The following is a 24,187-nucleotide window of genomic DNA, read 5'->3' as shown; positions in this document are numbered from 1 at the left end:
AGTGCACTGAGTGAGGAAGGAGTCCAGTAAAAAAGATAGTATGTGATCATGTAAGTTAAAGACTGTACCATAGTGCATACGCACAAGGGGGCTTTTCCTAACTGTTGAGTGCTTCATTTGAGTTTGTAATATACTTTTGTATGTAATTTAGAAAATGAAGAAAATGTAGTTACATTGTTTTCCTCTTCACCAACAAAAGTGTATATATGTGTGTAATATTAACTATGTTCATGAATGCTGGTTGCATTAGCATTTGCTGCCAATGGTTTCCTTTATGTAAATAGATGAATTGGGAGATTTTTTTAATAGCTTGAGATTTTTGCACAATTAAGTTTTACTTTTCTGTTTATTTTTTTTAAATCCCATAGTGCTAGTTGAAAACCATATCCAATCTGAGTGTGATCATAAAAACCTAAGGAGGTAAAATCATATTTCATAGGCATGATGTATTTGTGAATATGACCTGTTGACATTTAGTCATTAAATGCCTGTTGATGCAAATATTTGCACTTTAATTAATAGATTTTAAATTTACAGAGACAAAGAAGGCTGTTTCCTACTTCTCAACATTTTCAACACCTACTGGCACAAAAGTGTTACAAATTTGTACAGTTCTCCTCTACCCCAAATAGAACAGTTCAATATTAAGGAGTTCGAGGACTTTTGGCAATGTGCTGATTTGTATAATAACGTGATGCTGTTAAAGAAAAAAAAAAAACCTTGCTAGTATCTTTTGCAACTTTTGTGAAAGTGATTTATCCTTTATGTACAAATTTGCAATTTTTACAGATAAATTTGACGTTTGTTTTAGTTCTGCAGTAAAATGGCCTTGTCTTCCAGAACTTGATGCTACCTTTTAGTCTCTGGGTGGTGAAAAATTTCACACATTCTTTACATAAAAAATGAAGGCACTTTTTTTATTAATGTGGTAATCCACCTCTCTGAGCGATGGTAGCTAGGTTAAAGGAAGAATTCTTCTGTTGACCTAGCTGCATCCACACAAGGACTTAGGTTGGTTTAACTGTGGCACTCAGGGGTGTGAATTTTTCATGCCCTTGAGCGACATAGCTATAGTTTCATCTAAATTTTAAGTGTGGACTAGCTATTAGAGTTTAATTCCTAAAACTCAAACCTTGAAATTCGGTGTTAGTCTGCTTACATTCCCCTTACAAGAATGCTAACAGTAGAAGAATGAACAGAACACAAACCTTGGGAAAACAGGAAATGGAGAGTCGGACTTAAAGTTGACGTTCTTCAAGGGCAACCCCTGTAGCATTGGAGGGGTCAGATTGTCAAGGGTTTGTGAGGAGCTTAGCTAGCAGCAGTATTGGGAGGGTGAGCTGAGAAGTCTCTACCCAACATTGGAAACGTAATGTAGAGAGAAGGGGCTTTGTACTTCTCTTCTCTGCAGGAGCTAGGGATCGAGGCATGCCCTCCACGTATTCCCACTTTGAGATTTCAAGAGGCTTGCTGCTACAACTATGTACCTTCTGAAGTCATGATGGGGAGAAGGAGTTGGTGCAAGGACTTGAAATTGAGCAGGGCTATCACCCTGTTGTCAGGAATGTGCCTTTTACAGTACCATGGAACTCCACCCAAGTTTGGGCAAGTTATAAGCCTCTGTTCACATGCTCGGTAGAGGTTTAAAGTTCAGCAGCAAAATTCTCCACAGATTGCATCAGAACTAAGAATGCTCCCTCTCTGCACTGCTCCTGCATGCCAGCTGAACAACACATGAATAGTTTCCACAGAGCTACTGAACATGCTCCATTCTGGAGCTGTAGGGGCTGAGCTGGACTTTTCCTGCAATTGCCCCTACCAGCTGCAGCTCTGAACACCAGAACTGAGAACAGGAAGCCTCTCTCTCCTATGTTCTTAATGCGCCTCTGCTGGTGCCCAGGAAGTGAGGAAGAGGAGGAAGAAGCCTGACTTCAGTGCAGAGGGATGGGAACAGAAGAGGACAAAGAGGCTAGGGGAGAAGGAAATATAAGCTGGGAGGGAAAGGGGAACAAAGAAAGAAATAGCAGAGGGAGGAGCCAGAATGGGACAGACTGCTAGAGCACATTCCTGAGTCTCAGTATTCCTGAGCTATCAGAATAGCTGTGAAACCCACTGGCAAAGTGTCTGTCTCTCCAGCGGCTGGTCCACATAGAGGATAGCTTACTACTACCATTTACTTTATTTGCTCAAGTAATAGAGAAGTCTGCTGTGGATCTCAACCATGCTGATGCATCATGTGAAGTCAGTACAGTTCTAGTGATGGATGGATGTTTGTTTTTCAAAAACCTACTAAATTACACAGTCTGCGCAACCCTTATTTGGCCCCTTTGTGTGTAGTATGTGGTCTTTAATTACAAGATCAGAAGCCGTTTTTCAGGGTAATGCTCAGTCGCCTTAATTATACAATCATCCTTTTTCTTCCATAAGTTCACTGCCTCATTCATTACACACCTTCTAGCTTCTGCAACAAAGGCCAGGTATGCTACAGAGAACAGCCCAATTGACTACATAACCCTGACTATCTCTAGAGCAGATCCATCTTGTGCACTGAGTGAGGCGGGGTGCTATAATTAGTCTCTGTCATAATATGTATGCAACTGCTAGCTTGTCTTCTCTAGGAATTTTACCTCAAGTTAGTTAACTCGAGTTAAGAATGCCCCTTTTTTTCTAGTGAAAACAAAACCTTGTGATACCTGTGGTCAGAAAGTCTGTGGTCAAGCCAGGATTTTGAACCCAGGTCTGCATAGTCCCAATCCGGTGCATTAATCATAAGGCTGCTATTACTCCTAAATCTCACAGAAGTAGGGTGTGTTCTATACAAACCTAATTTAAGTGATTTGCCTGGCATCACATAGGAAGCCTGTAATAGAGCTCAGGACAGGACCAAGATAGAGCCCCATCCATTGCCGAAATAACTGAGAAGTTACACAAAATCATCTTATCTGCAAAATGCAGCGTGGGGAGGAAAGGATGTGTTTCTTTTCCCTAGGGTAGTGATGGTCTTGGTTAATAAATATTTCTATGCACCTCATAGTTGAGGAGACTTGAAGTGACTTCCCTAAGCTCAAGTGTTAAAGGTCTATGCTGTGGTTATAAGAGTTCTCAACTCTACTGATGATGCATGGGAAAGTCAATATGGTTCCACATAAAGGAATTTTTCTAGTAAAAAATCTCCTGGTGCTGTATCTTAGAAATTCCACCCTCCCCCGCCCAACCCCAAAACCCCCCAATAACTTTACAGTCAGGTTTTGCAGCTGTTTCTTAGTGACAAACTAGATCGCCTCAGGGGAAGTCCAGTGACAAATGTGGTTAGTGCCCAGTGTTTTTTCCCATATCTGTGCAAAAAGGCATGATAAGATAAGTAATAAACTGAATGAAGCTACATTTTATTTAACCATTTTTATTCCAAAATAAATGTCCACACAGACTTGCACTGAACTACGAAACTGGTTTTAATTCAACATTTGTTTCAATGCAAATTTGTATTTAGATGAGCCTATTTTAAAAAAGGATAATTAGGAAGAAGGAGAGGCTGTATAAATGACTCAAATTTGCAACCAAAACTGAATCTTGAACGCTCTCTTGCTATAGCATATTTCAAGCCAATCTGACTATGCATGTGGATTTAGAGAAGCTTGAAACTTTTGTATTAAACAGAAGTCGTGTTGCAGTTTTTCTATGGTGTGGCTAGTAGCCACCCTATAGTAACTTTAAAGTGTATTACTTAAGGCAGCCCTAAAACAGACCAAACAGACTGAAAGAAAATGAAACAGCAGCATCAAGTCATGCCAGTTGGAGTTACTTTACTACTTTTACAAACAACGTATGACATGATTGAAAACTTTTAATATTATATATGACTATGTATTTAATAATAATTAAATTTTAGGATTTAATCAGGTTGGAGCCCCGTTCTGCTAGGCACCGTACAAACATAGGACGGTCCTTACTCCAAAGAACCTACAGTCAATGCAAGATAAATAGGTGGGTGAATGAACAAGCAGACAGGGTAATAGTGAAGTAATAGAATGTTGAAACAGAGACTAGGTGTAGACACTTATTTTTACAGCTCGTATTCAAATCACAGATCTATCTGAACCCTTCACTTGTAAGGGACTGTCCTACCCTTATTACTACCACTTATTAATAAATACAACTAATTTACATAGTAGTTTAAATGAACTCAGTGTTTTACAGAACACAGTCCCAATAAAAGTGATGTATTTAGTTGCAGTCTGTAATGTGAACTAATAGCTATACAGAAATTGAATTGATTGCCAAGTTTTCTCATTGTTTATCAAATCCAGTGGTTCTCAAGCTTTTTGTACTGGCAGCTCCTTTCACATAGCAAGCCTCTGATTGCGACCCCCTCCCCCAGTTAAAAGCACATTTTTTTTTATATTTACACTATTTTAAAGTGATATTTGTATGTTTGTTAATATCACTTTTCACAGCAGACTTGCTAGCTGGGAGGCATCTGCTCGCGACCCCCATGTAATAACTTTGTGATCCCCTGAGGGGTCATGACCAACAGTTGAGAACCCCTGAAATAGATAATAAAGCCAAATGAGTGCAATAAATACATGTGATCCTTGCTTTGATGTACAGCTAGAAAGTGAAGTGATATGATGAAGTCTAATACCGTGCATTGCTTCAATGGAGTAAGCTGCAAAATGGATCTGGACTTGATGTGATATTTTCACTCTTTTAAAATGCTATGCCCTAAACCCTAACCTCCCAGTTTTTATATTAGCCCCCTATGGAGTATTTGCTTTGTGAATAATGGTGATAGTACGCTGAACAGCATAAAAAATTAGAAGCTAATATTAATAGTTATGAGTCAGAATTCAGAAATAAATGGGCATGTGCTATGTGTACTGTAATAACTATAATCACTTTCCAGCAGAGTTACTTGTGAAATTTTGGATTATTTTTCTGTCCAGTTTCACATGCCATCTCTCTGCCATTAATAAAACTCCTGGTTTAATTCAAGTCTCAGTTTACATCAAAAACTGCATTTAATACAGGGAACATAGTTTGTTCTGTAGTAGAGGCATGCCATACTTTAAAATCTACTTCATATAGTGTATTCATAGTTTGCCTAAAATTCTGTGGTATTTGAGATGAATACAGTACAAGGGATATTTGGTTGGCGGGGGGGGCGTGTTTTTTACTTTTCCCTTTACAATTTTGACTATAGGTTCTGTAAAAGCTTATTTTCACAAATTGTAATATGTGGCTAAGTTTAACTTGTTTTCTATTAGTGTGAGAAGACTTATTGTCGATTTTCTTGCTCTGACCCTTTAGATTTTTTGCGTGATTAATTTTTTCTTGATTTTTTTTCCACAAAGAAACAGGTGATGAAAAGTACAAAAATGGTAAATGTGTTGTGCTTGTATGTTTCCAAATACCGCACAGTTCACTGGATCACCATTAGAATTATTCAGTTACCTAATTTTGCAACTTGTCAAAGCTGCAAAGCCAGACAATACAAAACCAGACAATACTACACAGACATACTATTTTAGACCCTTTAGATTTTAATGCAGATTAAATACTTGATTCATACTTTATTCAGAAGTATAATGGGATGTGTGGTCTTACGTGGCTTAAGCTTTCTTGTGAGAAGCATGAAAAAACATTCTTATGGAATAATTTTTCCAGGAGGATGTTAGTTTTCATCTTTATTTATCAACTGTTGTAGTATGGTGAATAATAAATTAGCTAAAATTTGACTTTGTTTTGCTGATATGTATTGCAGCTTTACTGGTACACCAGAAAGCCAGGATGGAGCGACTTCAACGTGAACTCGAGATTCAAAAGAAAAAGTTAGATAAACTAAAATCAGAAGTCAATGAAATGGAGAATAATCTGACACGAAGGCGCCTGAAGAGATCGAATTCTGTTTCCCAAATTCCTTCAGTAAGTCAAAATCTCTATATGCTGTAAAATTCAAACCCATAAGCATGATCTTTCATAATAAAATAAATGACACAATAATTTATTTAATGGCACATTGTATCTAGGATTATATTGGTAGCCAGTGTTGTTCCAAATACAGATGTAACAGGTAAAATATGCTCCACATAGCAAGAATGGCTAAATTGGCAATTCTGTTGTGCACTAACTGAACTTTCTCAGTGGCTTTCAAGGATAGTACCATGGAGACCGCATTTCAATGGGCTAGTTTGAAGGTCTCAAAGACATGAATAACTAGAGTTTTAGTCTAGAGTCTCAGTTTACAATCTGTTTCATAGCACACCTTCTCCTCTCGTGCTTCATCTGTCTTGTCAATTGTATAGCAAGATGATCTGTGAGGATAGCTTAAAAGGGAGCTAACCCTTTGGAGGCAACATACCATTTTTCAAAGAAAAGGGGTCACAGTATCTTGCCAGCCATCATTTGGTGGACTACTGGCAGTACAGTAACCTGAATCTGAAACCTTTATTAGTCTATAAAGGGACAGTAATTCAGAAGTAATTCATCTGTGAGCACGTGTGCTATGTACTTGGCCTGAAAGACGTAACAATAAAGCCATGACAAAGGGGTGACTGATGCATCTCCAATCCAAAAATAAGCTTAAATGTACATCTGCCTATTTGTGAATGGTGATTGATATGGAAGTGGGAAAACTCAGTCTAACAGATTTGTTTTTTCAGCTGGAAGAAATGCAACAGTTGCGAAGTTGTAACAGACAACTGCAGATAGACATAGATTGCCTAACCAAAGAGATTGATCTCTTTCAAGCAAGAGGTACAGTATACTTTCTCAGTTCATCAGCAACTGTAAACATCCTTTTTATTTTCTTCCAACCCCCACCCCAGCCCCATAACACAAAAATCAAATATCAGGCTAAGCTATACATGATCACCACATAAGTTATTGCCATTACCATAATATTATTATAGTTATGGTTATGAAAATACTTTCATTCTAAACCCCTGGTTGTGGTGGTTTATAATGTCCCCACTACCTACCCCCTCAAATAAAAGTCGGGGGTTGAAATTTATCACACCATGCTTGCCAGAAGTCTAGAAGTAAATTATTCTGTAACATTGGAAAAATCTAGCTGGCTATTTTTTGAATTACAGAGAATGAAAAAAGTTTCTTGGAATGGATGGCCAGCATTCCTCACTTTTTCTGTCCATTATCTAACTACAGATAGTTAAAACTGTGCTTCAGATTTGCTTCCAGTATGTCCTCCCTCCTCATCTTCAGGGTCATAAGCCTTCCCCCCCCCCCCCCATCCCCTGTTGCTTTTGGATTCCTTGGTCATTGAAGACCAAGATTGTGCACCTGCATATAAGGAAGAAGAAAATTGGGATTTAGTGAAGATAATGCTGTAGTGAAGTTTTGAGCCCTTGGACGTAGCTGAGAAACAGAAAAAGAGAGAGTGCTGACTTCCAAGAAAATAAGTCATTGGGTATGGTTTAAAATTTGATCAGATTTATTTTGGAGGTTTGTAGAACTCAAATGGTTGGCATTTGAAATGCCAAACTTAGCATAAAGTTAATATTCAAGGATAGTGCATGCTTTTCTACCTTAGAAAAAAGAGAAATAAGTTGTGAATGATTGAAAATAACTTTCCCATGTTTCAGTACACATCTTTTTCTTTTTAAAGAGGAAATTAAAACAAAAAGTTTATGAAACATTAGGATTGAGAGTTTAAACATATGAAATTGAGGAAATTCAAATTAAGTAATAGCTCAGCAATAAGTTTCATGTAGCTTTTATACATTTAAGTGTGTCATAATTGTGAGTTTCATTATGGTTCGGGAGCTCAGAGTTTCTGTATAGTAAGTTGTTATCTTATGTGAATACATATCTTATCTTATCGTGGGAAATAATGCCTTTCTTTGGACTGTGGTAAAATAAGTATCTTTAAAAAACCAAATATGTGAAAGAGGCAGGTGAAAATTACCAATATAATGCTTTTTAGATATAAAACTTTAATTGAATATTATTTAGACAGTCAGTCTGCCAGCTAGAGCTGTTGACTGAATCAAGCTATCTGGATTCTTTTCCCATCTCTGCCATTCACTTGTTGTGTAACCTTAGAGGGAAAGTTACGTAGCCTGTCATTGCCACCAGTAATATCTTTCTCAGACCCGTGTTGATATCTTGGTATGAAAGGTGCTAATGATGTACATAGTAGTATTATCATTTGTAACCATTACAAAAAAATTGTGCTTTTATATCCAAAGATTTTTGTTTAAAAAAACCTGTATTTACCTTTTTTTCAGGACCACATTTTAATCCCAGCGCTATTCATAATTTTTATGACAATATTGGATTTCTAGGTCCTGTGCCACCAAAACCCAAAGGTACTGTTTGGATTTAGTCCTACCATAAGTACAGTTATACTAAAATCTTATTTGACCTTTACCAATACATGCTGTAATACTGATTCAATCTGAATATTGATTGTGGTATCTATTTTCAAAAGCATGAATGACACTAAGTGTATGTCTACACAGCAATTTAAGTCTGGGTCTGAGCACAGGCTCAAGCCACACACACACACACACACACACACACACACACACACACACACACACACACACACACACACACACACACACACACACGCTCAAGCCACACACACACACACACACACACGCTCAAGCCACACACACACACACACACACACGCTCAAGCCACACACACACACACACACACAGGCTCAAGCCACACATGCGCGCGCGCTCTCTCTCTCTCTCTCACTCTCTGTGCGTCCACACTGCAAATGTGCTAATCTAGGGCTCAGACCTAGGGTCCCAGTGCATAGGACCTAGGGTGTGAGCCCTATTGGTTTCCTGTCTGCATGGGGCCCTAGCTTGACTCAGGTCCCAGAAGTACTCCAAAGTAACTGGGAGCAGCGCTGCAGGCAGCCAGCACAGCAGCAGGAAGCGCCATTAAATGCAAGGTTGAGCGTGCTCCTCTTTCCTGATCCTCCCCGGCACTGGCTCCTCCTCGTTGCTGTGTGGAGCTTGCCTGGAGCAGGGAGTGAAATTGACAGAAAGGCGGTGGCTCCTGGATGCTGGGATGTTGCGGGTTATCCCTATTCTGAGCCGGGAGCCCTGCCATTCCCTATCCCAGCAGGGCAGCTGCTTAGTCCTGCTTCATTCTTCCACCCTCCCTGGGGCTGCATGTGCAGGGGCGCCCAGGCAATGTGCATGGTGAGTGGGAGCCAACCATCCAGGATTGTCCAGGAGTATCCAGGAATTAAAGATTATGTTGTGATGAAACCTCCAGGAATACAGCCAACCAAAATTGGCAACTCTACTCAAAACTTACTTGCAGCCTCCCCGGGGATCTGTCTGAGGTGGGGCAGGGACAAGGGATTCTGTGGGGTGAGCGGGTGCTGGAGCACACTGTACCTCAAACTCTGGAGATGCACTTCACTGCTCTGCAGCTGCCAGCAGCCGGGGTGGGGGTGGGGGATGTTTTTCCTCTGATACCTTCATTTTATGTCAAATTTCAAAACAAACAAAAATAAATAAAAATACAAACAAACAAAAACACCTTCACTGAACATCCCATTTTAAAAATTAAGAATTGCAAAGTTTCATTTTAATAGCTTGACAGCCCTGGAGACAGATGTCCTAATTATCCTCAGAACAGGTGCACAGGGGCATTTTCGTGCAGGGAGGCTGCAGTGACTCAGCCTAGAGCTGGTGAGCCCAATTCTCAGTTTAGGTGATAGTTCAGCATAAGTCCTTCTCAGACTGCAGTCATTCTACTGAGAGAAGCACCAAAGGAGCTACTTATGCCATTTATATACACATGTGCTCCTTTGGGCACATCAGTAGCACCATCACAGTTAGGAAACAGGGTGAGCAGTAGAGTTTTCCCATAGTGCACCACATTCCTAGGTCTAGAGTGTCAACATTGCAGATGGGAGGAGGAGATAGAGCTAAGCACTTTGGGATATATCTACTTTGACTCGGGTCTGTGCACTGCTTTGTGAACACCAGTGCCCTAGGTTTGAGCATGGATCAGAAAAATTATTAATTTAGGATTAAAATACAGTATTGATACTCAAGCCCAGGGTTCCCTGAAACAGTTCAGCTGACTCAGGTTACTAACCCTAGGCTTACATTGCTGTGTAGACATAGTCTTAGGTACCTAACTCTCATTGAAAGTCAGTGAGAGTAAATCCTACCTCTGCATGCTTTCCTTCCTTTTCTATTTCATTGTATACATTCTCTCGCTTTCAGGGAGGGAAGAAATTAATACAGAGGAATTATTACATTTAGTATTTTAAAATAGATTTATTTATGAAAAATACATGAGTTGGATTATGTTTTTTGTTTTTTTTTAAGTTGGTCATCTGTATTTACTTAATCTATTACATAGTTCTAAGTAAACTAGGTTAGGTGGCTTCATCACAGTCCCTAGTGAAAGCATATTGCTTTAGAAAAGAACAATGTTAGTACAGAATTCCAAGGCGAGTATACCAAATTTCTTGTGATCTCCATGTATGATGGGTATTCTAATGTGTTCTGAGCTTTTGAAGCTCTTCCTTCAGGTTCTTGCTTTATACACAATTTGAGAAGTGGCTAATTAAAGAATTTTGGCACTGACAAAGCACTCATTTCTGACTTCATGATTTCCCAGAAACTTTTATAAAGCGTGTATGATTGGCACATAATACTAAAGAAAACTATGAGCTATTTTAGCAGCATGCCAAATACATATGTACTGTATCAAACAAGTGGGCTTTCCTTATTCTAGACTAGTGGAAGGTAATTGCACTGTAGATGTGGTGGTGATCTCCTTTCCTGGAAGCAGTCAAGTAGTTCAACTTTGCAAGCATACTTTTCTGATGGTTCTCTGATGAGCTGCTTTGACATTGAATATTTTGCCCAAGGACTAGTAGCAGAAATATAGAGTAGAGTATAAATGAAAGCTTTTATAGCAAAGAGTCAGGGAGAATGGATTTAAATCACTGATTTTAATTGTGATTTAAATATGCAAGCAGGAAATCTTGTTTTAAACAATTTTTAATCTTGTTTTGCATTTGAACTTCTTAGTTTTTTCCCTAAAGAAAGGTTGATCCTCTTTGATTGGAAACCAGTAAAACATATTGATTTGCAACTAAATATAGCCTTTACACTACATTTGGAACTACTTTTTTTGCTAACCAGGGGGATGCATTATGTCTATACGTTTATTTAAGCAATTATCTAATTTAATGTACATTTATTCAAATTCTACATTTTTGTTTTTGATGGAAAATGGTGAATTGATTCATTTTTACGTACTAGATGATTATTATTTTTTTATTTGTGATTTGTGTCAAGCTGCATTTGGATGGAAATTGAAATTCAGTTAAAAATCCACAAGAACAGCAGTTTAAAATTGTTTTTATTAGTTAAAGAAAACTACCTTAAGCATACTGGATACAGAAGAAAAAAAGTAAGTTTATCAAAACATATTTTTGCATTGAGAACTGGCTGATTCATTAAACAAAGAAATAAGTCTTAGTGAATAGAACTGATTGTTTCTGGCCATCATGTCTTTCAAGATTTTAGAACTAGTAGATCTCAGCCTCTCGCACATTTGTTCTTATTAATAAAATGGAAGTGAGAAAATCAGCTTTTCTGCTTTGTCAAATCCCAGTTGGAAGAATTAGTCATTGAACTGAACTAGTTGAAAAAACAATATTCTTTCTGCATCTGCAGAAGAAGCTACTGCTATCAAAAGCTGGCTTAGTATTTAAACTCTAATTCCAGATGCTTAGGCTGATTTCCATCAGTTCAATGTTTTGACTTTCATTAAAACTTCAGCAGAAAACATGTACCACTTGAATATTTTCATTTAATTTCAATTGTTTTCATATAATTTTAGTATAATTTAGGTTGTGGTTTCAAATTTAATTTTAAATCTTTTTAATTTTTAAAAAATGCATTTCATTAAAATTTAAAATATCTGATTTGCATAAAAAGCTGGGTATTTTTAGTTTTTTTTAAAAAAACTTTTTTTAAATTCATGTTGCAAAAAGGCAGACATGATTACCCTTGATATTTAAGTAGCAACAACTGTTAAATAAGTTGGTTGTCAGATGTTACGTTCAGAATACCAAGGCTTTATATTTTTAACTGACTGTTTCTGTTAAGAGCATAAGGTATTTGTTAAAATAAATTATTGCAACACTTTTAAATAAAAACTGTGGACTCTGCATTTTAGAAATAATGTATAACATTTAACTTTAGTATGTGAGCATTTTCCAAAGGGGAGACATGCATCTGGGGATGGGCTACACCTCTCTAAAGAGGATTATGAAGAATGAGTGGGCGTTAATTATTTCTGAAGTTCAGAATGCAGACTAAAACATTTTAGTCTGCTAAGTCAGAGAGAGAGAGAGGTTTCATGCTTCCTGGGGATGAAAACTCAGAGTCATATTTGGTGAGTCAGCTGGTTTTTTTTAAATATTCAAAAGTAGAACTGCCAACACTTAGTTGTAGAGTCTGAGAGTTAGCATAGCAACTAGATTTTCTATTTTTAAATAATGGTGGGTATTTTTTTTAAATTTACCATAATTCAATTCAATTGTGCTTAATTTCCTTAGTGGGCTGAGTTTCTCTGATCGCTGTAGCAGCTGTCATGTGAGTGATTTGCCATTGAAACCTTACAACCCCCGAGTAAAACAGTTTTTTAAAATATTTTTGAAAAGTTAATATTATCATCATGTAGGATTCAGATACCACATTCCTAATGTAGTTAAGATTTGTGTGTATTCAGTGTCATATCTGCTTTTGTTAATGACAAAATAAGTTTTACACGTGTTTGTTCCTGTTAACCCTACAAAGCCAGTACAAACAGAAGATGCAGATTCTGTTCCCTCTGAATGATGAACTTTATACAAAGTTCAAATTAGTTTTACCTGTACCAACTGCATTGAAGGCAAAGGGATTGTTCAGGTGTAACTGAGGGCATAATTTGAAGACCCTGGGTTTGTATAGGTATCACAGAATGCCTAATTTAGCCTGTAGAACCTTTTATTACAAGTGCTAATGCTTGAAGTGGAAAGACTATGACCTTGTTTCTGAGACCAGGATGAGTTTGCAAGGCTAACAGGAAAAAAAGTTTCTTATTCAATTGTGAACACATGATCTGGAAATCATTGCAACTAAACATGCAATCATATGTTATTTTTAGAGTAACTTTTCAGAGTTCAGACACACTTTAAAAATTTAGTTCTGTTTTGTAAGTGCAGATCTGACTTAACTGTTACCAGACCATGCTAAAGCCTTAGTTTAGCTTGAACCATGCTTTAACTGTATCAATGTGGAGGAATGTCATTTCAGAAGTTTGGGGTAGCCCCTTGTTGGACCAGACAGAGGAATGTTAGATGTTCGGAGAACTTCAGTGTCATACGGGCAAGGACTTTAAGCTCTGCCAAAACCATAGCAGATGCCTGCTGAGTATGATTAGAAGTGACTGTTACAAATCTCAACGTTTTAAATTTTTTACCAAAGTGAGCCAGAACATATTAAATCTGCATCATTCAAAAGCAGTGAATTTTTAAAGGTTATGATTAATTATAATTAATTAATTGACTGTGCCTGTTGTGCTACAGTATATTGTGTTTAGGTTATAGGTCACCACCTCTTTTGTTTGTGTGCCTCACCTATTGCAAAAATGCTTACAAATAATTTTTCTGTGATTGTTTTTATAATGATTAGAATTATTTAGGATTCTAAGTCACCACAGAAATGTATTCAGGAACAATGAAAATAGTGTTGTTTTTTAAATAGCATTAGAACACAACTTTGCCATTTAATAGCACCATATAAAATATTAAAATCCAGCTAATTTTTAAATACCATTCAGCTTTAGGACATGAGTTACTGGACATTGCAAATGTTTCTTATATAATTTAAAAAAGTTACTTTAAAAAATCGAATTTCAAGAACTGCCAAATTAGTCCTTCATTTACTTTTCAGTTTCACATCTCATAAAATGAGAAAGATCAACCATAACAGAAGTACTTATTTTAGTAGAGGAGGGCTCAGTTACAAAATTTGGATCGATATCTTAAGTTGAACACTCCTAAAAGTTAGAGTTCAAATCTGAGAGGTTGTTTTGGGCTCATCTCCACAGTTTAGATTTGCACTTAAAATACAGTGTAGATAATGATGAATTTTGGATTTAAGTGTTTGGAGACACTTGTATGTTTTTCCCCATTCACAAAAGTGAAAAATGATTCTCTTAGAATCTGTGATGGTGGTGATGAATATTTGTTGTGAATAAACTCAGAAATGTTGTATCAGAAAGCTACAAAATAAAATTTTAGCAATAAGTAAAGATGCTAACAAGCTACAGTGAAGTCTGACCATCTATCAAAGTGTTTGCCATTGCCATTTCAAAAGAGTAATAACAGACTATACATATCGTGAAAAGCTAAACTTTGTATCTGGAGTAATGAAATGAATCTGCTTAGGAAAGGGTGAAATACTGAGAGGTAGGATATGTATAGCATATGTGTATGTAATTAAATACTGTTACCAGTACTGCATTGAAATTACCCCACACAGTGAAGATGGTGTGGAATGTAAATTAGTGTATCTCACTGGTCTGTGATCAGCACTAGCTGCTGTTGCTTTCCAGGTGATGAACATAAGAACATAACATAAGAACATAAGAATGGCAGTACCGGGTCAGACCAAAGGTCCATCTAGCCCAGTATCTGTCTACCGACAGTGGCCAATGCCAGGTGCCCCAGAGGGAGTGAACCTAACAGGCAATGATCAAGTGATCTCTCTCCTGCCATCCATCTCCATCCTCTGCCGAACAGAGGCTAGGGACACCATTCTTTACCCATCCTGGCTAATAGCCATTTATGGACTTAGCCACCATGAATTTATCCAGTTCCCTTTTAAACATTGTTATAGTCCTAGCCTTCACAACCTCCTCAGGTAAGGAGTTCCACAAGTTGACTGTGCGCTGTGTGAAGAAGAAATTCCTTTTATTTGTTTTAAACCTTCTGCCTATTAATTTCATTTGGTGACCCCTAGTTCTTGTATTATGGGAATAAGTAAATAACTTTTCCTTATCCACTTTCTCAACATCACTCATGATTTTATATACCTCTATCATATCCCCCCTCAGACTCCTCTTTTCCAAGCTGGAGAGTCCTAGCCTCTTTAATCTTTCCTCGTATGGGACCCTCTCCAAACCCCTAATCATTTTAGTTGTCCTTTTCTGAACCTTTTCTAGTGCTAGAATATCTTTTTTGAGGTGAGGAGACGACATCTGTACACGGTATTCGAGATGTGGGCGTACAGTGGATTTATATAAGGGCAAGAATATATTCTCAGTCTTATTCTCTATCCCCTTTTTAATTATTCCTAACATCCTGTTTGCTTTTTTGACCGTGTGGACATCTTCAGAGAACTATCCACGATGACTCCAAGATCTTTTTCCTTACTCGTTGTAGCTAAATTAGCCCCTATCATATTGTATGTATAGTTGGGGTTATTTTTTCCCATGTGCATTACTTTACATTTATCCACATTAAATTTCATTTGCCTTTTTGTTGCCCAATCACTTAGTTTTGTGAGATTTTTGAAGTTCTTCACAATCTGCTTTAGTCTTAACTGTCTTGAGCAGTTTAATATCATCTGCAAACTTTGCCACCTCACTGTTTACCCCTTTCTCCAGATCATTTATGAATAAATTGAATAGGATTGGTCCTAGGACTGACCCTTGGGGAACACCACTAGTTACCCCTCTCCATTCTGAGAATTTACCATTTATTCCTACCCTTTGTTCCCTGTCTTTTAACCAGTTCTCAGTGAAAGGACCTTCCCTTTTATCCCATGACAGCTTAATTTACGTAAGAGCCTTTGGTGAGGGACCTTGTCAAAGGCTTTCTGGAAATCTAAGTACACTATGTCCACTGGATCCCCCTTGTCCACATGTTTGTTGACCCCTTCAAAGAACTCTAATAGATTAGTAAGACACGATTTCCCTTTACAGAAACCTTGTTGACTATTGCTCAACAGTTTGTGTTTTTCTATGCATCTGACAACTTTATTTTTAACTATTGTTTCGACTAATTTGCCTGGTACCGACGTTAGACTTACTGGTCTGTAATTGCCAGGATCACCTCTAGAGCCCTTTTTAAATATTGGTGGGATTTTTAAAATCTGTAAAGCCCTATCACATGGAACTTAGCTGTTTGAGAGACTGCCTGTTTCTCTGTTGTTCTGCTGGAGTTGCAATTAGTGGAGGCACTCAGCTGAAGCCCACCTTGGTCTGGTGCTCTCCACCAGCAACCCTCAGTTTTGGAATCCCCACCCCCACCCATGTGTTCCCCTTAACCTTAAATAGCCAAAGACTGTTGTTAATGGTATGAAGAGTACACTTACAGAATTTGTGGATGACACCAAATCGGAAAGGGTTACAAGCACTTTGGAGAACAGGATTAGAAATCAAAATGATCATGACAAATTGGAGAACTAAGCTGAAATCAACAAGATAAGGGCAAAGTACTACACAAAATGGGGAATAACTAGCCAGGCAGTAGTTCTGCAGAAAAGGATCTGGGGGAGGGAGGTATAGTGGATCACAAATTGAATAAAAGCAGCAAAGACTTGCATCCGACGAAGTGGGTATTCACCCACGAAAGCTCATGCTCCAAAACGTCTGTTAGTCTATAAGGTGCCACAGGATTCTTTGCTGCTTTTACAGATCCAGACTAACACGGCTACCCCTCTGATACTTGACACAAATTGAATATGAGCCAACAATGTGATGCAGTTGCAAAAAAAAAGGCAGATGTAATTCTTGGATATATTGACAGGAACACTATATGTAAGACACAGGAGGTAATCATTCCACTCTACTAGGCATTGGTGGGACCTCAGCTGGAGTATTGTGTCCAGTTTTTGGTGTCACACTTACATAAAAGGTGTGGGAAAATCGGAGAATCCAGAGGAGAGCAACAAAAATAAGAGATTTAGAAAACCTGACCTGTGAGGAAAAGTTTAAAAACTGGGCATGTTTAATTTTGAGAAAAGAAGACTGAGGGGTGACCTGGTAAGTCTTCAATATGTTAAGGGCTGTTATAAAGAGAGTGGTGATTTTATTCTCCATGTGCATGTAGGACAGGAAGTAATGTGCTTAATCTGCAGCAAGAAAATTTAGATTCGATATTAGGAAAAGCTTCCTAACTGTAAGTATAGTTTAAGTACGGAATAGGTAGCCATGGGAGAGTGTGGAATCCCTATCAGTGGAGGTTTTTAAAAACAGGTTAGACAGGCACCTGTCAGGGATAGTCTAGGTCTACTAGTCCTGCTTCAGGGCAGGGGGGTGGATTAGATGACCTGTCAAGGTCCCTTCCCCTATGCTTCATTGAGTCTGAACTTCAGGGCATGCTTCAAGGCCTATCTTTTTACATAGACTTTTGAAGAAAGTGGTGCAGTAAGGAACTGTATTTGTGAACAGGACAGAGTATTGTTTTTGATATTTCCAGCTGTTCATTTTCTGGTTTGGGGAAAGCTGCTGATCTTTTCTGTTATTTGTTCAGGGTCAAATTTTTAAATCCTACTTCAGAGCTCCCCCAGAGACCAGAGCATGCCCTTTTTTCATGTTGTAAATGTAAATAAATATTAGACTTTCTTGTGACTATATAACAACCTCTTTCTCTGTGTGTACCTTCCCTTTGCTGACTAATTTAATCTGCTAAAACTGCAGTATTCAAATAAATTTAGGAAGAGGCTAGACAGAGAACAAAAAAGTGATTGGGAGACTTGCCTTTGATGTGATTGGCTAAGCTATCTATAGGCAGCAGGTAGAGAAATCCCTCTGTCACTTAGAACAACTTGTGCAGTTTTCACTAGTACGAGGTAATTTTGTTAGTTACCCAAAACTCAACTCAAAATTCTGTCCATCCTTGCTGTTCTTGTTTAGTAATTGTTTTTCTTTTTCACACCTACAGATCAAAGGTCCATTGTCAAAACACCAAAGACTGTTCCAGACACAGACGAAGACGAGGGAGCTCAGTGGAATTGTACTGCCTGTACTTTTTTAAATCATCCAGCCTTGAACCGTTGTGAACAATGTGAAATGCCCAGGCATTTCTAAGCCAACAGGCCCATTATCTTTTGTAAAACCATAACAAACCTACAATGGACTGTTCTGTCATTGGGAAAAATCATTTATGCATAGGATTTTGTAAAATTGAAGGTTTGACAAGGTGGTGTTTTGCTAATGTTAAATGTCAGCCCACAGAGCTAATAATACCTCAGTGTTGTGTCCAAGGCAGTTGAAATTCATCAGCTGAAAGGTAATCTGCTGAAAGACTTGGTTGCCAGCTGCCTAAACCATGTACAGTATTACCAATATCCCAATAAGATAATTCTCACCGTGTTCAGTGCTTGGGTGTTCCCCATCCCTCTTTATTCCCCAATGTCACTACTGAATTTTGACAGGGGAAAGGAATAGAATGATAGCTTTTTTGTTTTCGAAGCTTTCAGTGAAACACTACAAATGCAGAGGAAATTAAAAGGAACAAGGTTTAACTATTTAAACTGTTTGCTGCCACAGTGCCCATGGATAGGGGAAGAACTTCACAAATCAGTGGTACTCTTTGCCTTGTCTTCCCTGAAAACATCTCTGCTCTGTGAAGCCAGAATCTATACAATCACCTCTAAAGATGAAAAGGAAAAACTGCATGCATTGTCTGTACAATACACAGTGAAATACCCCAGAGCTTTTCCTACTGTACATAGCTCTAGAGCCTGCTTTAAGTGATTTCTTTTCTTCACCTTTATTATTTTCTTGTACTTCTGTATGTATAGTGTAATAGTCTTTTTTGTTAACTTTCTTTTTTCCCTTTAAGTGATTAAGCACGATCATGTCCCTTTTTTAAGCTTTTATCTGAGAGAAGCAATGCCTTAAAATAAGAGCATTAATGGTAAGAAACTATGCACAAAATAGCTTTCCTCTGCTCATTCTGTACATTGCTCTTGTAAATGCTGATGATCTGTGAAGACCTGCAGATGCAGCTTGGTAAAAATGCAGGAAAAGTTGGAAGAGTTATACATATAGTTCACGCTGTACACTGAGTTTTACGGTGGGTGACACAAGATAATGTTTTGTCTGGCACAAGGAAACAAACTAAAACTTTCAACCCACCAACAGACTAGCATCCGATTTAAGCTTGCTTCATCTGCTGGGTATCTTGCAGACTCTTGAAGAGATATTTATCGGGGAAGTACATACAGTACCGAAATCAACAGCAGCAGCATCATACAGCTTTGTTCAGAGAACTTGAAATACTTTCCTATTTTGGCAGCCAGTTTCTAAACCTGACTTGGTGGTGAAGTCTTATATTTATAGAAAACAAGGATAGCAATATTTAGGACAACTGAAATAAAGGCTGGAAAAGAGAAATCAAGCAGACTTGAACACTGAAGCAACCTCAGCATCTCTTTATTTTGATTATTTTTAAAGGAAAATATTCAGGTGATCAGGAATGTATGTAACTGAAGTCAAGAAAATGAAATTATATTACAGTACACATGAAAAAGACAGTATGTAAATAATAATGTAGCAGCACTAAGTGAGGCTGGAGGGACTGCTAAAAATGTAGCAAAAGGCAAGAGATAAAATAGACTGTCACCCACTGTAAACATTTGCCAGTGGACATTTTTAAATAGGAATTTTACAAGTGATCTATGTGAATGCACAAAGACCTTTTGTTTTGAAGGCTTTGCATTTTTTATGTGGGAATAAAATGACAATCCCAGGTAATTAGGCAGTAGACCCAAAGCACTTGCATTCAATGCATTTTGTTTATAAAAATGAGGCCTTGTTTTTCAGCTTCATCTGCAGTTCTATGTGAAGATTGACAAATCAGTTTTTACCTGTTTTATTAATAAAACCTAATTTGGATATCTTGAGTTGATGGTTTTGTGATTTAGCTGGGTAAACTGTCTTTGTAACAGATAAGTTATTTATAAAAATTAAAAAAAAATTATATTCTAATGTTTGCTTTTGTGATTTGTTTGCTTTTTCAATCTTGTGGAGTAACAGTGTAGCCAACTGAGCAATAAATAGCTAAATACAGCTTTAAAATATGCTGATTTGCTATGGCCAAAGGTTTAATTAAGACCTATTTTTATGGCATCTTTTTTCATCGTGTATCTTTCCCATGGCTTATTTCTGTTACATATTAGTTAAATGTGTACAGGGCTTGTTTTGCTCCAAAATAGTGCATCCACAGAATTATGTCCTGACTATAGAATTCCTTCCTGCTCCAGAAAGTAGTAAAGCTGGTTTCAGTCAGAGGTGATGTACCCAATCAAGGACTGGCTTACTCTCAGGTTTTGTACTGCTATAATTACATCAGTTTTCAAGCAGCAGACATAGTTAAAATGGTACAACCCTCTACTGTGGACACAGTTTTATATTGATATAAAGGTACTTATATTGGGATAGCTTATTGTACAGAGAGCATCTTTATAGCGATATAACTGTATCCACACAAGGTTATACGACATGAAAGGTGCTTATATCAGTAAATTTACAGAAATAAGCTATATTGATATAAGCACCATTATTATATCTGTGTACAGTAGAACCTCAGCTATGAACACCTCGGGGAAAGTAGGTTGTTTGTAACTCTGAACAAAATGTTATGGTTCTTTCAAAAGTTTACAACAGAACATTGACTTAATACTGTACAGCTTTGAAACTTTACAATGCAGTAGAAGAATGCTGCTTTTAACCATCGTAATTTAAATGAAACAAGCATAGACACAGTTTCCTTACCTTGTCAAATCTTTTTTAAACTTTCCCTTTGTATTTTTAGTAGTTTAACACAATACTGTACTGTATTTGCTCTTATTTTATTTTTTGTGTCTGCTGCTACCTGATAGCTTACTTCTGGTTCCAAATGAGGTGTTTAGTGTACTGGTCAGTTTGTAACTCTGGTATTCCTAACTCTGAGTTTCTACTGTAACTTCATCTACACAAAGGGTTGTGCTGCTCTAACTATATTGGTTTAGAAGCCAATATACTGGTACAAAAACTAGATGAACACCAAGAAAGGCAGGCAGGCCACAGCATGTTCACTCAGTGACTTTTAATTGCTTTCCTGTTAATGTTGTTTGGGGGGGAGGAAGGGGTGAAGAAGCTCTTGTAATTCCAAACAAGGTCAACCACATACTTGCTACTGATTAAAATGGACACACACAATTATTGGTGCCTGTACCAAAATTTGAATGTTTACGGACTCTGCTATTATACACTGTAATAGCCGGGGAAGTCTTTACTTCTCAGTTACAGCATAAAACTTACTGTCTTTTGCTTTTAATGTAATTTCATTTTATTTTCATCACAATGCTTTGAACACTTGTCACTAACTTATTTTCCTTTCTCTGCTTGTTTCTGTATCACTAACTTTAACAATAAAAGGCATCATCTTACGGTGCTAAACTTAGAAATTTTGGAGAAAATTTAAAAATTCAAACTAAGACTGAGGTTTGCAGTCTGATTATCTAAAACAAGAGAACTTGCATGTAGGGGAGTTTCCTGAAAAAAAAAATGTTCAGGTTGAAATGATGTAGCAAAACATAATCATGACATTATAGGCTTCACTTTTTTACTATAAAAATGGAAACACTTGCACTAATGAAATCGTGCTGATTGCATGCAGTGATAGCTGATGTTACAAGACCACTGCCTCTCATGCTGAGCAACACTGTGTCATTGTTTCCTTGAGCTCCCCCATCTGTAAGTGCACCCATTGTCTTGTATGTAGTTTGTAAGCCCTTTGGGGCAGGAGACTGGGGGTTTTGTTCTGTGTTTAGACAGCACCTAGCACAATGAAATTGTAGTCTATGACTGTGGCTCCTAGATGCTACCATAAAACAAATAATCTCTTCAGCCATAGCAATGCTTTACTGTTAGGTCTTTTAAGGAGCAATCTTTAGACGACATTTAAACATATCTTGCTAAAACTATTCCTAACACAGTTTGGCCAGCCAGAGTTCATGGGTTCATACTGTGGTAAAATAGCCTTTATCAAAATTGTTTTAGAACATGTTTAAAAACACCTATCCCTGCTGACTAATGAAATAATATTAGAAACTTTCAGCTAAAATCATATTTGAAGTATTGCTGTATTCTTTAAAAATGGTGCTATCTTATTCAAGTATTTAATTGATCTGCCCCCTGTATGTATTCAAGGTTATATCTGCTTACTGATAAAACAAGAATTTACTGTTTTTTTACTCTACTTAGCCCTTCTGAGCCTATAAAGCACTGGTATAAGAATGTAACAAGTAATATTTTCAGTAACTAATTTTGGGACAGTGAAACCGGATGCAAAAGAAATGACATTGCTAGTTTTCTTTTATTCAACAGATTCTAAAATCTACCTCTGCAGTAATACTAATTTCATTTGGATCTTTTAAAGTTTGCATTACGGCTGTAGTATGGCTTACTGCTACAATAGTATCGGCTCTTACCTTACATGCATACGGTTTGATTAATGTGTGTGGTTTTTTATCATTTTAATTTTCTTCTTTAAGGAGATAAAGGAATTTCCCTGCTGAATTTTCCTTTTCCCCTTAAAATACGAGTGCATAACCTGAACCATTTGACTCTCTCTAATGTTAAACTTTATAACCTGTATATAAATACGTTTTCACTAGACATTGAGTGGTATGACCTATTGCTGCTGTAGCAGTTTCCATCAGAGGATCTCTACGCACTTTACAAAAAAATATAGATTAAACTTAACCATGCTTCTGTGAGGGGAGTACCATGGTCTCATTTAGTTTCTTGTCTTTGAGAGAGACTAGTATGTATTAAATATCTATCAAACTGGTGAAACTTTTCAAAATGTAATAAACTTTTAAGTGCAGTTATTTTACTGGTGTGATGGCTGAGGAAGAGAGGTGATTTGACCAAGGTCACACTTCTGTGGAAGAATCAGTAATAGATTCCAGCTCCCCTACTAGTCTTGTGCATTAGTCATAATACCATTTTTCTCCCAATGTTTCCAGTCTCCTGAGTAAATTTTCCCAGTTATCCAGTGGTATGGTATCTTCTTGTGTGCAGCAACCCAGGAAAAAGGTACTGTTGAGAGTCTGTATCTTCAATCTGAACCTAATGACAGATTAAGTATAAAGCTTTGATTTGAATTGGTATTCTTGCCTTTTTATATTGAGCTTTTGTATTTGAGCTAAGAACCACCTTCATGATTTTCACTTATATCTGATCCACCTAGAGGATATTAAAGCTATCCAGAGAAAATACAATGCCCACTCCAAAGCAAATGTGATGAGCAGTATTGCATTTCTTGAACGACATTGCCCCATTTTCAGTATGGGTTTAGGAGACTGGAATGTAAAGGAGGAAAAAATGTCTTTACTGAGTGTAATCATGCATATTAAAAAAATCACATAATGTAACTCAATTTTCTATGTAAGATTGTTTACAAATGGCTATTCTATACCTTTTTACTGACTATTCAGTGTTCTACAATTAGAATCTCATTTTATAGTGGTATCTGAAATATTTTATACAATTACTTGGAAATGCCATGTATTACTCAATAGTAACTGTGCTGGAATTCCAGAAACTGATACACCTCACTAGTGTACAGCAGTAACTACATAAATTGTAACACCACTGGATGATTCAAGATTATCCTTGTTTTATGTGTTACATTGTTTTGCAATATAATGTAGATTTTTTCCTTTTAGCCATTTAACCAGTGCAGTTCAAGAAGAAAAGGTAAGTGTATTGACTTGGAATTTTTGGTGATGTTTGTTAATACAAGATAGAATAAGGGGGGAGTTCACCTTCTGAGCAAATATACCTTTTTAAAATTTGAGTAATTTTTAATTGCTGACCTTGAAGGATAGTCATTAAATTTTATATAGCCTGTATGAAAAAATGCTCCAAGAAGCTCGTGTGGAAAAAAAAAAAAAGTTAGTGAAGCAGGTAACAAAAGAAAAAGTTAATAGGAAATGGTTGAATGAGGAATATTGATGGTACCGTTATGATATACCAAAGAGATAAAGAATGAGATGCTGATGAGGGAATTGAATGTGAACATATTGTTATAATTTCTGAATGAAGGGTAGCCATATAGTGAGGTGTGGTGTCTGTCTTTCTGAGACAAACAACTGGGTCTTCCATTCTGCTGCCATAGTCAAGA

General features: G+C 37.2%; 1 protein-coding gene across 11 annotated transcripts in view; it reads left to right on the top strand.

The window, feature by feature from the left end:
- The window catches only part of TAB2 (TGF-beta activated kinase 1 (MAP3K7) binding protein 2), a 150,265-nt gene extending 130,264 nt beyond the window's left edge, over positions 1-20,001 (top strand). For 9 of the 11 annotated variants that reach the window (XM_039529737.1, XM_039529734.1, XM_039529733.1 and 6 more), the window contains 4 exons: positions 5,762-5,922; positions 6,660-6,753; positions 8,244-8,324; positions 17,951-20,001. In XM_039529737.1, the coding sequence (XP_039385671.1) occupies positions 5,762-5,922; positions 6,660-6,753; positions 8,244-8,324; positions 17,951-18,096 (482 nt within the window). In that variant the 3' untranslated portion in view covers positions 18,097-20,001. Of the gene's footprint in view, positions 1-5,761; positions 5,923-6,659; positions 6,754-8,243; positions 8,325-11,377; positions 11,422-12,574; positions 12,612-17,950 lie in introns of all 11 variants that reach the window. The other 2 variants (XM_039529740.1, XM_039529741.1) reach the window with 2 other exon arrangements.
- The last annotated feature ends 4,186 nt before the right edge of the window (positions 20,002-24,187 follow it).

Source organism: Mauremys reevesii, linkage group 3 (genome assembly GCF_016161935.1).
Source record: "Mauremys reevesii isolate NIE-2019 linkage group 3, ASM1616193v1, whole genome shotgun sequence".
Taxonomy (NCBI): domain Eukaryota; kingdom Metazoa; phylum Chordata; order Testudines; family Geoemydidae; genus Mauremys; species Mauremys reevesii.
The sequence above is the reverse complement of the archived record's forward strand: the minus strand, read 5'-3'. Positions and strand labels throughout refer to the sequence as shown.